This window comes from Vigna radiata, chromosome 11 (genome assembly GCF_000741045.1).
Source record: "Vigna radiata var. radiata cultivar VC1973A chromosome 11, Vradiata_ver6, whole genome shotgun sequence".
Taxonomy (NCBI): domain Eukaryota; kingdom Viridiplantae; phylum Streptophyta; class Magnoliopsida; order Fabales; family Fabaceae; genus Vigna; species Vigna radiata.
The window spans coordinates 401,442-416,760 of NC_028361.1; the positions used below are offsets into that span (position 1 = coordinate 401,442).

General features: G+C 37.3%; 5 protein-coding genes across 6 annotated transcripts; 1 reads left to right on the forward strand and 4 right to left on the reverse strand.

The window, feature by feature from the left end:
* The first annotated feature begins 302 nt into the window (after positions 1-302).
* On the forward strand, positions 303-2,193 carry LOC106777793. The gene has a single exon (XM_014665548.2). It carries the CDS (start codon positions 498-500, stop codon positions 1,749-1,751), a length of 1,254 nt encoding a protein of 417 aa, XP_014521034.1. The 5' UTR covers positions 303-497; the 3' UTR covers positions 1,752-2,193.
* A 1,380-nt stretch (positions 2,194-3,573) lies between these two features.
* LOC106777792 (uncharacterized protein DDB_G0290803) lies at positions 3,574-6,084 on the reverse strand. Of its 2 annotated transcripts, none has more exons than XM_014665547.2 (2): positions 5,984-6,084; positions 3,574-5,253 (listed from the first exon to the last, which is right to left on the reverse strand). In XM_014665547.2, the coding sequence occupies exon 2, from the start codon at positions 5,193-5,195 to the stop codon at positions 3,864-3,866; it is 1,332 nt and encodes a 443-aa protein (XP_014521033.1). In that variant the 5' UTR covers positions 5,196-5,253; positions 5,984-6,084; the 3' UTR covers positions 3,574-3,863. The 2 variants fall into 2 exon arrangements, with proteins under 2 accessions (XP_014521033.1, XP_022643160.1); XM_022787439.1 differs by lacking the exon at positions 5,984-6,084 and adding an exon at positions 5,665-5,976.
* Positions 6,085-7,862: 1,778 nt separating this feature from the next.
* On the reverse strand, positions 7,863-11,065 carry LOC106777594 (cysteine-rich receptor-like protein kinase 10). The gene is made up of 7 exons (XM_014665238.2): positions 10,112-11,065; positions 9,753-9,890; positions 9,548-9,669; positions 9,251-9,461; positions 8,769-9,006; positions 8,449-8,599; positions 7,863-8,332 (listed from the first exon to the last, which is right to left on the reverse strand). The coding sequence occupies exons 1-7, from the start codon at positions 10,935-10,937 to the stop codon at positions 8,003-8,005; spliced, it is 2,016 nt and encodes a 671-aa protein (XP_014520724.1). The 5' UTR covers positions 10,938-11,065; the 3' UTR covers positions 7,863-8,002.
* Positions 11,066-11,559: 494 nt separating this feature from the next.
* Positions 11,560-13,258, reverse strand: LOC111240535 (cysteine-rich receptor-like protein kinase 10). Its single transcript, XM_022775567.1, has 5 exons — positions 13,074-13,258; positions 12,771-12,981; positions 12,424-12,661; positions 12,051-12,201; positions 11,560-11,959 (listed from the first exon to the last, which is right to left on the reverse strand). The coding sequence occupies exons 1-5, from the start codon at positions 13,254-13,256 to the stop codon at positions 11,660-11,662; spliced, it is 1,083 nt and encodes a 360-aa protein (XP_022631288.1). The 5' UTR covers positions 13,257-13,258; the 3' UTR covers positions 11,560-11,659.
* Positions 13,259-13,345: 87 nt separating this feature from the next.
* LOC111240536 (cysteine-rich repeat secretory protein 38-like) lies at positions 13,346-14,700 on the reverse strand. Its single transcript, XM_022775568.1, has 2 exons — positions 13,932-14,700; positions 13,346-13,488 (listed from the first exon to the last, which is right to left on the reverse strand). The coding sequence occupies exons 1-2, from the start codon at positions 14,668-14,670 to the stop codon at positions 13,346-13,348; spliced, it is 882 nt and encodes a 293-aa protein (XP_022631289.1). The 5' UTR covers positions 14,671-14,700.
* Positions 14,701-15,319: the final 619 nt, after the last annotated feature.

Consider the following 15,319-nt stretch of genomic DNA (forward strand, 5'->3'; position numbering starts at 1 on the left):
TAATTTACCATTTACTATATGTTTTTGAATTATGAATTATAAATTATGGTGGACTTAATTAAGATAATGGAAGAGTGGGGAATAAAAACTGTTGACATTATTTTTAATTGACTTTGTTGGTTCATGTATGAAAATTTAAATGGAATAAATGGGTAATAAACACGGAACAAAATAAAATAATGGAATTTATATTAATATTTATAAAATTTGGAAGTAAAATATTAATTAGTAATTAATGATAAAAGAGAAAGAGGAAAGAATGAGAAATGTGAAAGAAAGAATAATGAATCTCCAACAGGTTACAGGCTGTCATATTCAGTTTCCTTGATAATCTCTGCTTTCTCTCTCTCTCTCTGAGTGTGACCTCAGCTGTCAATGTACAAATATATGAATATGAGTGAGCAATTGCTTCCTCAACGCCAAAATCTATTGGCTACTCTCTCATATTAAGCGAATCAACCCTCAAGCTTCATTCATTCATTACTCTTTCATTCAACATGGATCCGTGCCCCTTCGTGCGGATTCTCGTCGGAAACCTCGCCGTAAAGTCTCCGGCGTCGTCCAAACATTCTTCGTTCTCAGGCAAGGTGCATCCTTCAACTTCTTCCTTATTCTGCAAGATTCAACTGAAGGGAGTGGATTGTGAGGAATCCCTTTCAGGCAGCAACGTCTGCAGTGTTCCTCTGATAACGGAGTTGGACCCGCATCCTCGGTCACTGGCGGCATCCTTCGATTTCTCCAAACCTAAAATCATGAAAGCGTCAAAGAAAGCCCAAATAAAGATATTGGTGTACAAGGGGGCGGCCACTCCTTCCTGCATCTTCACCTCCGCCAAACTAATAGGCAAAATCTCCATCCCCCTCGATCTAACCCTCGCCGAATCACGCGCCTGCACTTTCCACAACGGTTGGCTCCCCCTTACCAAAACCACCAACCAGGTCCAGTTACTTCATTTAACTGTCCGGGCCGACCCGGACCCGCGCTTCGTCTTCCGCTTCGACGGCGAACCGGAGTGTAGCCCCCAGGTTTTCCAAATCAAAGGCGACGTCAAGCAACCCGTTTTCACTTGCAAGTTCAGCTTCAGGGACAAGAATCCCGCTCACTTCCCCTCGCCCAACGCTAACAGTACCGCCGAGCGAAAAGGATGGTCCATCACCGTTCACGACCTTTCCGGCTCGCCGGTCGCCGCCGCCTCCATGGCCACGCCCTTCGTCCCTTCCCCGGGTTCGCAGCGGGTCAGCCGCTCCAACCCCGGGGCCTGGCTCATAATCCGCCCCGACGGAGACGGCACGTGGAAGCCCTGGGGCCGCCTTGAGGCCTGGCGCGAGCCCAACAATTCCAACGCCGTGGGCTACCGATTTCAAATCCTCCCCGCCACCGCTGACCCAGTCACCCTCGCAGGGTCCACCATCAGCTCCCAACACGGCGGGAAATTCACCATCGACGCTACCTCCGGCGTCACTCCGTTGAACACTCCGCGCGGCAGCTGGGATCTCGGGTCTGGTTCCGGGTCCGGGTCCAGTTTAGATTTCGGATTTGAACCGAATTCGGTTTTTAACAAGGGGTTTGTGATGTCAGCGACAGTGGACGGTGAAGGAAAATGTAGCAAGCCCGAAGTGGAGGTTGGGGTACAGCATGTGACTTGCACAGAAGATGCTGCTGCTTTCGTTGCTCTCGCGGCGGCCCTGGATTTGAGTATGGACGCTTGCAAGCTGTTCTCCCACAAACTCCGGAAGGAGTTAAGGCAGTAGATTCTGGATTTTCTCTTTTCGAGGTGAATTCCTCTGTCATTCTTAAGGCTCTGTTCTGTGACCATTTTGGAGAGACGAAAGACTCAGTTTTTTTTTTTTTTTTTTCTTTGGAGTTTTTTTGAGTTGGAGTGAAGATGTACAGTTAGGAAATTATTTGGCATTTTTTTTAGTACAGACATAGAGTTTTGAATTTGTTTTTGATGATCTTGTATTCTTTTATTCTTCGTTTTTTATGAAGAGTTGCTCTGTACAGAGTTCTTAATTGATGTCTGGTGTGCATCAGAATCCTATGTGATATGAGTCCATTCGTGCGTGATCTCTGATACGAGGATTTACATTTATTATTTTTTTACCTTCTCGTAATAAAGAAATGAATGTAAATATTTGGAAAGGGAAAAGCACTTAGTAGCAAAGCATAAGGCCAGGCTGTAGACAGCCAAAATGCTTCTGTCCACTTCAAACCTTAATATTATATTTCCAATTTTATAGCTACATTTCAGAAGAAATCAAAATCACTATCAAGACTTCTTGACTTCAATTAACGGCTTTTAAGGGTTACCTTTATTTTTATTTTTTCCAAAATAATCAATATTAACATACAAAAATTACCAACAATTATTTAATGTTTAAGAGAGTTTAAGAGTTGATTTCCATTCTGAAAGTAATTTGTTGGTTGGAATAATTTCTTTGGTCGTATAAATAATTAACAATATAGACAAATAATCTCAGATACATTAAAAGAGACAATCGATTCTGTCATGGTCCAGGATGGATTATATCTTATAAAGATGTTCAATTTAAGTTGATTATTACATGGCACAAAACAAGTCCATTATATTATTATTTATTTATTTTTATTCTTTCACATAAATCTCAGATCTATTACAAACTTTCTCTTAATTTTCACTCATTTCAACCTAATATAGCACGGTAGTACATTACAGGCAGTAGAATGACAGAGAAACTTGTGCATCTATTATTGAGAAGTTGAGTAGCCACTAAGGAATCCAATCCAAATCAACCGTGATGAAGCTTAAACCCAGCTTGAGGCCTGCAATTGCACCACTAAACAAGATGAAAGAGTAAGCAGGATTACACATTAATTAATGTATTCATACAATGCAGTGATTTGTAAGGGACGAAAAAGGCTCCATTTGAATTCAATTTGACCTACCATATGACTCAACTGCTGTATTTTGGTGCAGAAATGTAGTTGTGGACAACTGGAATGGACATATGTACTCGTCCATGGCCCGCAAGAATCATCCTTTCTGTCAGCTTCAAAGAGATAAAGATGACAGTATAAACTCATCCCTACCTTCCAATTACTCATTTCAAATCTAGCCAACTCATCATATTAAACTAATACACACACAACCACATACTTCCATCATATATATATATTTTTTAATACATCGATAATGCCAACGATTTCAAATTCTTTAAGTAGGATTTGATTTTAAATTCCGCAAAAGCAAGTACTCTACTCTACTGAAGATAATAGATATAATTAACAAATACTCCACAGTAATACTATATTATGATCACAGAAAATTGTTTCTTTTAGAATTTAATATCAATGAGAAATTATAAAATTACATGAAGACTAATCCATTTAATTAATCCTACTCTTAATTTTATAATAGATGAATTTTAACTAACGAGTAAAGTGCATAATTTTGAAAGTTCAAATATTTTTGTAATTAATGAAATTAAGTGCTTGCCAAAATATGTGTCCAAAAAAAATATTTCTTACCATTTTTCTTCAATTCATTTCTTTTTAATATTTCCCTAACCTTTCTTTCCACGGTATCAAAGCATAAAAGAGGAAGAAAAGAAATAGATTGGATATTATAACGAGAGATCGAAACAAGAAGACTAATGGGGAAAAGGAAAAAGAAGATTGCAGCAAAACAGCAGTAGATAGTGGAAAAAAAAAAACTAGTTACATATTCAAACTTTGATATGAATATCCACAAGCCTACCTTTGTAACTTTAACGGTCTTGCCTAGACATTTATCTTTTTGACAGCAAAAGTGTTCAAATATCAACATGGGTCGAAACAAAAACTCTAATCTCTCAGCTCTTCTTGAGAACAAAAAGACCATGCTTTTAGTCTGTTGCAATGGCGTCAACAATATCCCCTTCTTTTATAATATCTGGCAACGTATCCAGATCAGTTCGGTCCTCTGCCACACTCTTGAGGATGTGAGAATCAGATGAATCACCTTTGAATCCATCCTTGATAGAATCAGTGTTCTCATTCGTATGAGAAACATTCTTAGAATTGTTAGTTTCACTCACTTCAGTGTTATTATCTGTTTCATTTGATTCCACAGATTTTGTTGTGTTCTCTTGTACACCACCCTCTAGATTAGAAGATTCACCTGCAACTGCATCTCCCTTTTCTATTTCAACAGGGACTGCCGAGTTAGAACCAAGCTGGTTTTCTTCAGAGACCTTATTGCCACCCTGCACTAACCCTTCTGTGAGTATACTTTTGACTACCCCGGTTACTGTTGTGTTCCCGGTACCATTTTGAGTTTGGTATGATTCAGAAAATATCACCGTTTTATTCGGTTCAAATGAAGTATTGGCACTGATTCTTGTCAAGTCATTGCTCCCTCCAGCAATCACTACTGTCAGATTAGTGCCTGCTTCTGAATGACTGTCCAAAAATGTCGTGGTAACATTGTGTAGATGTGAGCTATACACAGCGTTGAACAAGCTCGCATTGGAAGACTGCTCACCCGCCAATTCAGCTTCTTTATTATTAAAATCCAAGTTTACCTCAGGGTTTTCTAAAAGTGACACAGTTTCAGTGCTAGTTGTACTAGTATCGTGAGTCACAGCACTAGAAGCATCATCCCCCTTGTAATGTTGCTCCCGGGCTTCATGACTGTTGTGCTTTTCAACTGAACCATCCTTTTCCTCCTCCTTACTGCTGTTTTCTTTCTCATCACCGTCCTCTTCCTTTTCTTCATCATCGTCGGGCAGATCTTCATCACGATCAATATCCGCTGCTGATTGCTCTTGATCAGTCTCATCTATCTCATCATCTCCTCCACCCCTTTCATCTTCCATCTCATCGCTTCTGCTTTCATCTTCCTCTTCCTCGTCTCCTCCTACTCTCACTCCAAGCTTGTCATCGTTTTCTTCAAATTCATGCTCATTTCCTTCTTCCTCACGTTCATTGTGTTCATGCTTATCTTCATCCTTACCCCGATGAAGATCTTTTCTACCAAGTTTCGGAGTCGGATACACAGTCTTAGTTCCAACTGACACTTCTCCATCATTTTCATCATATTCATTTTTCTTATCACGAGAGTGCTTTACCTGATAGATCAACCAGAAGAAAACGCCCAACAACAGAATAATCTGCAGAATATGCTTTACCTTGATGCCTCTGGTTCTGTTGTTCCTACTTGGCGACCGCTTAATCATGCTTAACTTACTCAGAAACTCCTAATAGTAACTGATCCGAATGGCTAGGCCAGACTCCCTGCTTTCAATTGGAAAAGCATAATTAAAGAACTACGTGAACAGTTATCAGTAATGTAAAGATACACTAATAAACCAGAAATTCATGTATCAAATCAACGGCCACGAACAATATTTAAACAGAAAGCTCCAGAGTTCCAAGAAATGAAAAAAAGAAGGATAAACCATTTAACATCAACTTGGAAACAACATTTATTCACCATTCACGAACATCTTAACACAGATAGCATAAAATAGTGGGGGAAGGAGGGTGGGAGATGGAATAAAGAAATAAAGAACAAACATTTCACGCAAAAATCCATAGCCCGTGTCAAAAGAAAATTTCAATTTCAACAAAAGCTGATCAGAATCATTTAGAATAGTTATAAACACAGGCAATACTAACTCAACTCTAAACAAAAGAAAACAATACCCAGATTATCGCCCGATGGTTCTTCAGCAGAAACAAATGCTTCCCCAAAGAAAACCCAACTAAAAAAAGAACAATTTAAGAGAAAAGTGGAAGAGCGGTGAGTGCTGTGTGGGGGGTTTTAGAGCAAACCCTAGAGAAAGAAAGAAAGAAAACACAACCAACAGAAAATTTGAAAGAACGAAGAAAATAAATCTTGAAAGATATGAACCGAATAAGAAGAGGCAACCACCATGGCCTCCTTCATTCTATAAGTGAGAAAAAAGAAGGTTTGGATAGAGAAAAGGCAAAAGCTTGTTCCATAAAGGAAGATGAACATCACCTGAATGAGAAGCAATGCAATGGAAGCAAGTAACGAGTTGAGTTGTTAACTCAGGAGAAGACTATAGCCATATATAGCTTGCAGAGGGTTTTCTTCACTCCAACTGCTTTCTTCCCAAATTAAACCATAATTTTTGTATTATAAAGAATTATTTTATTTTAATTTAAAAAACATTACTTATTAAAAGATAAAATTGAAAAATTAAATGTGTATATTAAAAGGATAAATCCACATTACTCAACAATACTTTAATTTAATCACTTAAAATAAAAATAATCAATATTTATGAGATTGTATCAATGCTTTTATATTTTTTTTTATCAGCCTATGCTTTATTTTCAATAATAAATTTATGTGTTATGAGATATATAATTCAATACGAGTATAAATATAAATGATATCTTATTTTTTAAAATTGGGTATTAGTATAGAGTTGAGTAAATACTCTTTTGTTTGGGTCTGGTTTTTAAATTTGTTTATATAAATGTTTTTCCCCATCTTATAATATTATGATTTTAAATTATTAAAGTATTTATAATTTATTAAGTAACATAACAAATTTGCTTATTTTTTTTTAAGTGTTGATTTTCACTTAAATCCTAAGCTACCTGTACTTTATCTCTTATTACAGTTACACGTCTTTTACTTTGTTATGGTTATCTTTAAGATTTTATTTATATTATAATTGTTTATGATTTTCTTATTTTTACATTTATTATTTTATGAATTGATTTTAACTGTCATTATTATCATTAATTTGTTTATTATTATTATTTTTCATTTGTGATTACTAATGCAACGAGTCCATGAAAAACAGATGATCAATTATCACTATGTTTTAAATTGACTGTGGACACATAATTAGCTATAACTTTGTGGATTATGCGATTTTTTCTTCACAATAATATACATATGTTACGTATATGAAAGATAATCTAAAACAACTTGCTTTCAAAGGACGGAAGAAATCTAATTTGGTTTGTTTTTATTTCTTTCTACAAAATGTTTGTTCAATTGAACATTAATATCATTTGATCGATGTCTTTTATAAAATTTTGCGTTATTTTTTATATTGGAATTCTTATGTGATTTGACACTTAATATTTTTCAAATTTTGATATATAATATCTTATTTTATCACACATGACATATTTCAAATACAATTAACGATAAACTAATTTATCATAAAAAACAAATTGATTTTATTAAAAAGTATAAAAACTCTCAATTAAGTAAAAGAAATAAAAATTAAGTCATAGAATTAAATACATAAATGATATTACTAATTGAGCCATAAATTTAAGTGAATGAGTTGAGTAATCAACAATCTCATTAAATGGTTTGAAATAGGCACAAGAAAAAGTATGGAAAGGATTGGAGTGACCATAAAGGACCTTGAGAAGTCTGGAATTCCAAGCCTATGCCTACTTCCAACCGTTTAATCTCTTAATAATTAGTGGTTAAAATATGGACAATGATACTTAGACAACAATATTTTTTTGACAATATTTTAACATCATCTACCTGTCATTCTGTAATTGGTCCATGATTACTCCACAATCAATAATAATAATCTTAAATATCACTATACAGAATGACACGTAAACGAAATGTTATAAAAAAAAATATTGTACAAGTATTATTATCCTTAAAATATTCATGAGGCAGATATGAGTGCAAGACGTTTGCTTAGTGGAAAATGATGATTAAGAAGGATGGCGAAAGAAGACTGGCACTTGGTTGTGCTGTGACTTTCTTTTTCTGCCAATTATAAATAAATATCTTTCTTGACGTTTCAGTCAACTTTGATGGCCTATGTGTACCACTTCTACCTGTGGAAAGTTCTTTTTCACCTCATCCTAGTTAGCCTTCCTGCATATATTACTTCGAGCTGAAAAATAAGCAACTATAATACAATACATAGTGTTTCCAAGGTTTCCAAATTTAGTCATGCGAAACTACGAAAAATGAGTAGGTGATGGATAATTGATACAGTCTAAAATCTCCAAGCAATCAAGCTTATCTAGGATCCATTTCGCTAATGGAAACCTCATTGATAGACACTGGTAATGATTTTGTTATAGACTGATCAAATTGCTGCCCTTTTGGCATGTATGTATCAGTTCCACTGTGGATGAAAAATGCAGGCCGCTTAGGAGTTGGTAGAGTAACAGTGCTACTATCTAGCATAAGAACTATTGTTGCCATTGTAGGTCTGTCTTCAGGATCTTCTTGGACACACAGCAGACCAATATGGATGGTTCTGATGATTTCATTCTGATTGTAGGATTCTCTTAATATGGGGTCCATCAGTTCCAAAGGTGTTCCATCCTTCCAAAGTAGCCACGCCTGCAAAAAGTTACATCAAGTAGTTCTCAGTCTGAGCACTACATATTTTCCCTTTTCACTAGAATACACAATTTCTATGAATTAGCTCAAGGAAGCTAAATGTCTGCTCTACTTACATAGCTCAATAGATCCTCAGCACCATCTGTTTGATAGAAAGAGCTATTTTTCTTGCCGCTTATAATCTCCATAAGGAGGACTCCAAAACTGTACACGTCAGATTTAACAGAGAACTCTCCATGCATTGCATATTCTGGAGCCATATATCCACTGTATAAATAAAAATAAAACACGGATTGAATGCAAACTGGGTTTAAATTTTGTATGTTTGTTTGAAACTACCAAGACATTTGAAATGATTTTGGTCGATATGTTAGAATTAGAAAACTGTGCTTTCACAAATAAAGGTGCTCCGAGGAAGATAGAAATCTGTACTTACTAGGTTCCTACAATTCTGTCCGTGTTTCCTTGAGTTTGATCAACTCCAACTATTCTTGCCATGCCAAAATCTGAGATTTTTGGACTCAAATCGCTATCTAACAATATGTTACTTGCTTTAAGATCTCGATGTATAATTCTAAGCCTAGAATCTTCATGAAGATATTGAATGCCTCGAGCAGTCCCTTCAATGATCTTGTAACGTCTCTTCCAATCCAACTCCCTTTGCTTTTCAGGGTCTACAAATTGGACAAAACATTCAAGTCGCAGGAAGAGTGTCAAATAACAGTGAAGTAATCTAGAAGCAACATTGCAACACTTTGAATGATTGAAGCATAATATATTAAGTTTTTATGCACAGTTTTATTTATTGTGGTCGCCTAATAAGCATATACAGAAGATGCAAAAAAGGCAGAAACAAGAAGAGAGAAAAAAGCAAGCATATAAAATATAACATAGTTCAGAAGGATTGTCTGATCCTACCGAAGAGAGTGTAATCGAGACTTTTGTTGGGAACATATTCATAAACAAGTATCTTCTCTTCTCCTTGCAAGCAAAACCCGAGAAGCCTCACTAAATTTCTATGTTGGAGCTTGGCAACCACCACCACTTCATTCTTAAATTCTTCTCCACCTTGCCCAGAACTTTTGGAGAGTCTCTTGACAGCTATTTCTTGTCCAGTCGGAAGAGCACCCTGAATTTTTCCAAACATAACTGAATCACACATCCTAGAATGGATCTCATTTGCTTCTTTCACAGAAACAAAAAAAAAAATCTTACCTTGAAAACCTCACCAAATCCACCCTCCCCCAGCTTGTTTTCCGCAGAGAAATTGTTTGTGGCCGCTGAAATCGTGCCAAAGCTGAATTGCAAGGATTCCACAGTGGTGATGTCATCTACATCTAGAAACCCAAAAAAACGTGTAAGATAAAATCATTCATTCAAAAAAGGGAGAAAAACGAGGATCTTTTCCGTGGATCCTTACTTTTTCCTTCCTTTAGAGAACCCTCCTTCTTTCTAGCTCTTCTACTCAAGAAACAAATTCCCACTATAAAGAGAAGCACGGCTACCGTAATTGGAACCACAATCGCAACAATGGTCCCAGTTGAGATCCCACCGCCTCCTGCATCCAACCCAATCCAAAACATCAAAACAAATGCCACGGAAGAAATTACATTTAATTCAATAAAACTTAATACAGTTACTTATGTGCTTCTCTCTCCTCCTCGGGTTATAAATTTTGAGCAGTGTATAAAAATTCAATTTTGATCAGAGAAGAACAGTATCAATAGACATAGCAGTGGAGAGATTGTGAGTGTTTGAATTGAAGTGTGAAGATTATACCTTGGGAATTAGCGGAAGCTGGAGGAGGAAGTAGGGGCGATGAGGGTGGAGGCGCGGGTGTGACTTGTCGGTAGAAAGGATAGAGTTCGTACCTAACGTTGCAGCTAGGATAGAGAACCCTTCCTCCCTGCTTTCCCTGACAGCACCAAGGAAGGTCTCCAATCACACCACTGAGACAGCTTCTGCAGTCTTGCGGGGACAGATCGGGTGTGCACTGAGCCAAACAGTATAGTGACTGAAACCCAGAAATGTTGGCCTGCTTGGTCGCGTATTTCTTCAATCCCACGGAAAAGTTGGCAGCCTCATCCGCGGTTGTGTTTATGGTTGAGAAAAGCAGTTTCATGAAGGATTCTTGGTTGGATATGTTGGCAGTGTTGAGGAGTCCGAGACGCGGCCGAACGGCCACCGTGGAGAAGAAAGAGCGGTTGGAGTAGCGAACAGTGCACTCGTCGTACCATATCACGGCCTGTTTGGCCAGAGAGCACTCTGAGCGGAGACGTCGCGTTGCGTTCAACACGCACTGTTGACACAGCGCTGTGGGCACGTCTCCTCTGCACATGAACAGTCCGTACACCCTGTCGGAGGAGGATGTTCCGACGGTGTCGTTTGAGAATTCTATGGATTTTGAAGATAGGGAACTGAAGAGGGTGCCGACGTTTAGTTGGTAGGCACTGTTGGCGGTGGTGTTGCCGCCTGAGCAATTATGGTACAGATAGACAGGGTCGGTGTTCTGTTCCTGTGCTTTGCAAGTGTTCAAGTTGAAGAAGCTGAGAATGAACAACAGCAGCACAAGCTTGAGCGAAGCCATGGATACGTGCTTAACCATCTCTCTCTTACCACTCACCACTCACAAACGCATTCCTTTTGCTGTTTCCGTTGCTTCTCTTATTTAGCAGTGACTGGAGTCTCCTTGACTTTTCTCAGATACTTTTGCTTCCTTTTACACTGGGAATACACGTCCTTGACTTGTAATACCGTTAAATATTTGGAACCTGTCCATCATAATTTCGTCTTACTCCAATCATTAATTACTTTTGTTTAAACCATTAGTTCTCTATATTCATAGGTTTAGCTTTGATACTGATAAATTAATTAAGTATATCAAATAACTTTTGCATTCTAGCCATTTTGTTCTCCTATCAACTATGATATAACATTCTTTCAAAAGCTTTGTTTTTCATTTTTTCGTCATCTTCTTTCTTGTCCTATTTATCATTTACTTCATTTTGAACATGTTTTGTTCTGAAAAAATAACGCAGCGTGTGAGAATAAGCTTTATAATGTAAAAGTGACATTAAAATAATGCAGAAATTAGAAATGTGGATGTTAATAAAGAAGCAGGTGTGAAGTCAATGAAGCAAGTCAAGCAAGATATTTATTATTTATTTGTGTCATTTAGTGTGATTATGAGCGATGACCCAAAGTCTCTGCGAGGATGGGTTGGGTGGGGACAGCCATGAAAGGAACATTTGTCCATAGGTCAAGAATACTGTTGTTGTCATTAAGCATCATAACATGAAACATGACAAGTAGACCAAGTCTTTTCAATCATCGAGGTAAAATTTCAGAAAATATAATCTCGTTTTCCGAAGGGTTGGTTTTTGAAGATGGATCGAGACGAAGCACCCTACTCAAAGAAAAAGCAGGCTGTTTTGGTTGGGGAAGGACCATTGATTCACTTCCCAGGAGAAGCATCACAGCTGACATGGTGGGCCTGTGTTCCGGATTTTCCTGCACGCACAGCAGCCCAATGTGCATGCATCTTACAACTTCAGATGCAAGGCATGATTCCAACACCACTGGATCCACAAAGTCCAATGCTTTTCCTTCATTCCACACTCGCCATGCCTGCCAAAGTTACAGTTAAACAAAACAGAACTACATCATTTGTTCCAATCATTAATATATGTTATGTTACGACGAAAGTGTTTTCACTTACATATGCCAGCAGTGTCGGGGCAAGTTCGGTTTGGTAAAAACCACTGTTTCTTTTTCCGCTGATGATTTCAAGCAAGATAACGCCAAAGCTGAACACATCGGATTTCACACTGAACAATCCTTCCATTGCATACTCTGGAGCCATATATCCACTATTGTTTGAACATCAACATCGCGCATGGGTTCATAGTTCAGTTCAAGGAAAACAATCTTCAATAAAATATAGATTTTTGCACCATTTTTAATATCACGATTTTGGGAATTTGATTCTGTCATAACTTTTCATAAATTTGGTACCTTTTTTTTACAATCTTAAATGTGGCGATTTAATATTAAAAAAAATATAGATGGGTGCATATAGGAAATTGGCTTACTATGTTCCCACAACTCTTTTGGTGTTTGCTGCATTCTGATTCTCAGAAAATATCCTGGCCATACCAAAATCTGATATTTTAGCCAACAGTTCGTGGTCTAACAACACGTTATTGGGTTTTAAGTCTCTGTGAATGATTTTAAGGCGAGACTCCTCGTGGAGATAAAGCAGTCCTCTCGCTATGCCATTGATAATACCATTGTATGTCTTCCAATCAAGTTTTGAACGTTTTTCTGGATCTTCATAGTAAGAACATGAGTCAGTCAGATGATTTCTACTGCAACGAAAAACCAATCAGCTATACATGCAGAAGGTTTATGAATTTAAAGGTGAGCAACAAGAACAAACCAAATATAAGTTGATCAAGGCTTTTGTTTGACATGAATTCATATATCAGTAACTTTTCTTCTCCCTCCAAGGCACAACCTAACAGCCTCACCAAATTCTTGTGTTGAAGTTTGGCAATCAGCACAACTTCATTTTTAAATTCCTCTATGCCTTGCCAAGATTTCCTCGACAATCTTTTGACTGCTACTTCATTACCATCTGCCAGAACACCCTGCAATATAGATTCCAAAATCAAACACAGCGAGAGGACTATCAACCATGCATGCCCCACAAATAGAGCTTTTAGTGGTTTATATATGTGACCTTGTAAACTGCACCAAACCCTCCTTGTCCCAGCTTATTTGTATCTGAAAAGTCATCAGTAGCAACCCTGATTGAAGCTAAAGTCATGAACAACAGTTCTTCGGAACTAATTAAATCACCTTCTTCTGTGACTGCCACATGCCTAGGGGTAGTCAACTCTTGTAATAGCGTTCGTTCACTCATTTCTTCATCTGTTTCATTCGAAGTCACGATTCACAAACAAAAACGAAGCAAAGAAAGTTGAAGCTGATTCTTAAATGGTTTTGTGATAGCTAACAAATTGCATAGTAGAAGTTACCTCTGTCTCTCTTTTTCTTTCGTCGTAAGCATGCAATGCCCAACCCAACAACAAGTGCTAATACAAAAATCGACCCACATATAATCAGCACAAGAATCCAGGACTTCCGTTTCCCTTCTTGTAAATTGTAAAAAAAAAAAAAGTCCTTTTGTCAATACCTTATTCACAGATGAATTCAACACGATACAACAATCTAAACTCCTATTCATGCCGTATTACTTCGCTTTCCAGGTATATGTACTCCAAAAGTAACTCATGCATTTGAAGATATGTGAAATGTCACATCACCAGTGATAATAACCATTTTTTATAAGCTAAAAACGGAATAAATAATCCAACTATGTTTTTCAAAATTATCCTCTAGCAGACACGAATAAACAAATAGGAATAGCAGAAATGTATTTGGATTGAACTTGAATAAGAATTAATCACCGGACTCTAACCAAAAGTGAAGATGGAATTTTGAAATTGCGTAAGCAAAGCAACGAAAGGGAGTACTAGAATTGAACAATCTGCTGTGCAGTGGGCACACGTACTTTTCGTCAGATTCAAAAGCATACCTGAGGAAGTTGGGTAAACCAACAGATATGCAGAAGAAGCATTGAAGAACTGAGACATTTGGAACCTCATATTGCAAGTACGACTAAGAATAATCCCACCTTCTCTGTAGGAGCAGCATGTAGTGATTTCTGTGAAGGCGGAACTCAAACAACTGCTACAGTCTTCGAGGGACATGTCCCTCGTACATTGGACCAACCCATAAATTGTCTTCTTCCCAGGATAGTCAATTTCACCTGCCGCAAACATGTTTTTGACAGGATTGAAAGCAGCCTCGTTCGAGAGATTCTTCATTAGAAAAGTCAAGTATTCCCTAAATCGAATAGGATCAGAAACATTCTTCTCCTCATCATTCTGCTTCGGATACTTTCCGGTGTAAGCCTTCACATCAAAGCTCTGAAAGGAGTAGCGTACTTGGCAAAGGTTATACCATGTCATTGCATTTTCACTCCTGCAGCTATTCATTATATCTTGGCTTGCTTTCTCAATGCATTCTTTGCAAACTGTGGAGTTGCCGATGTCCCCTCTGCACAGTGACTGTCCGTACACTTTGTTTGGCTCTTCTCCTATGGAAGTGTTATAGAAACCAGCCTTTGAAGCGTTGTCGGAGGAAAGCAACCCCAGAACAAGCTTGAGGTTGTCATGGAATGAACTATTAAGGTTGTACGTTGGGAATTCACTGGGACAGTAAATATCAATAGGGTCTTCTCCAGAAACGAGATTGAGAGACGACATAAACATAAATACGATGAACAAGAACAAAAGTACTACAGCTGAAGGTCTATGTTTGACCATGGTCACGGATCACCTTTTGGATAGAAGACAACACACAAACATGTTAACAGCAGCTTGGTTAAGTTAAGATCGATGTAGATTCACACCAAAGGGTTAGAATTTTTGGTTGCAAAATGGGAAATGAGTGAAAGTTGTTATGATAATATAATAATGATGGTTTTATGAACTATGGATAGCATAAAATGGCTGGAGCAACAAGGTGGTTGGTTCAGCACAAAACTGGTAAACGGTATTAATTGTTAGTTTTCCATCCTCATGATGCCATGTTTTTTCTTAATTACTTTTGTTAGTCTTTTTTTCCTCTCTCATTTAATTTAATAAAATGGTCAATAATTTACATTTAATGCTTACGTTTCAATCACAGTCAAGGGACGGCATAATCCATCGTTAGGAACATTTTACTTTCTATGATATGTAAAAGTAATTATCAAACATTTTTTAATTGTTCTCCTTAAAAGCTATTAATGAGTCTATTATAAATATTTATAAAATGTTAGTATTATATATATATTTTTTAAGAAAATCTTTTACTTTTGATTCCTTCATTTAATGGATAGCAAAAGTCAATTTTTTTTAATATTCGGAGATGGAGAAG

Excerpts from the sequence above, each read along its gene's own strand:
- LOC106777793 (XM_014665548.2), top strand. The coding sequence starts at position 498 with ATGGATCCGTGCCCCTTCGTGCGGATTCTCGTCGGAAACCTCGCCGTA.
- LOC111240535 (XM_022775567.1), bottom strand. The coding sequence starts at position 13,256 with ATGAGTGAACGAACGCTATTACAAGAGTTGACTACCCCTAGGCATGTG. Across the intron at positions 12,982-13,073 it reads GGTTTGGTGCAGTTTACAAG|GGTGTTCTGGCAGATGGTAA; the intron begins GTCACATATATA and ends TCTATATTGCAG. Across the intron at positions 11,960-12,050 it reads CCCCGACACTGCTGGCATAT|GCATGGCGAGTGTGGAATGA; the intron begins GTAAGTGAAAAC and ends TAACTTTGGCAG.
- LOC106777792 (XM_014665547.2), bottom strand. The coding sequence starts at position 5,195 with ATGATTAAGCGGTCGCCAAGTAGGAACAACAGAACCAGAGGCATCAAG.
- LOC111240536 (XM_022775568.1), bottom strand. The coding sequence starts at position 14,670 with ATGTTTATGTCGTCTCTCAATCTCGTTTCTGGAGAAGACCCTATTGAT. Across the intron at positions 13,489-13,931 it reads GGTTTACCCAACTTCCTCAG|AAGGGAAACGGAAGTCCTGG; the intron begins GTATGCTTTTGA and ends ACAATTTACAAG.
- LOC106777594 (XM_014665238.2), bottom strand. The coding sequence starts at position 10,937 with ATGGTTAAGCACGTATCCATGGCTTCGCTCAAGCTTGTGCTGCTGTTG. Across the intron at positions 9,670-9,752 it reads TTCTCTAAAGGAAGGAAAAA|ATGTAGATGACATCACCACT; the intron begins GTAAGGATCCAC and ends TTGGGTTTCTAG. Across the intron at positions 8,333-8,448 it reads CTGAGGATCTATTGAGCTAT|GCGTGGCTACTTTGGAAGGA; the intron begins GTAAGTAGAGCA and ends AACTTTTTGCAG.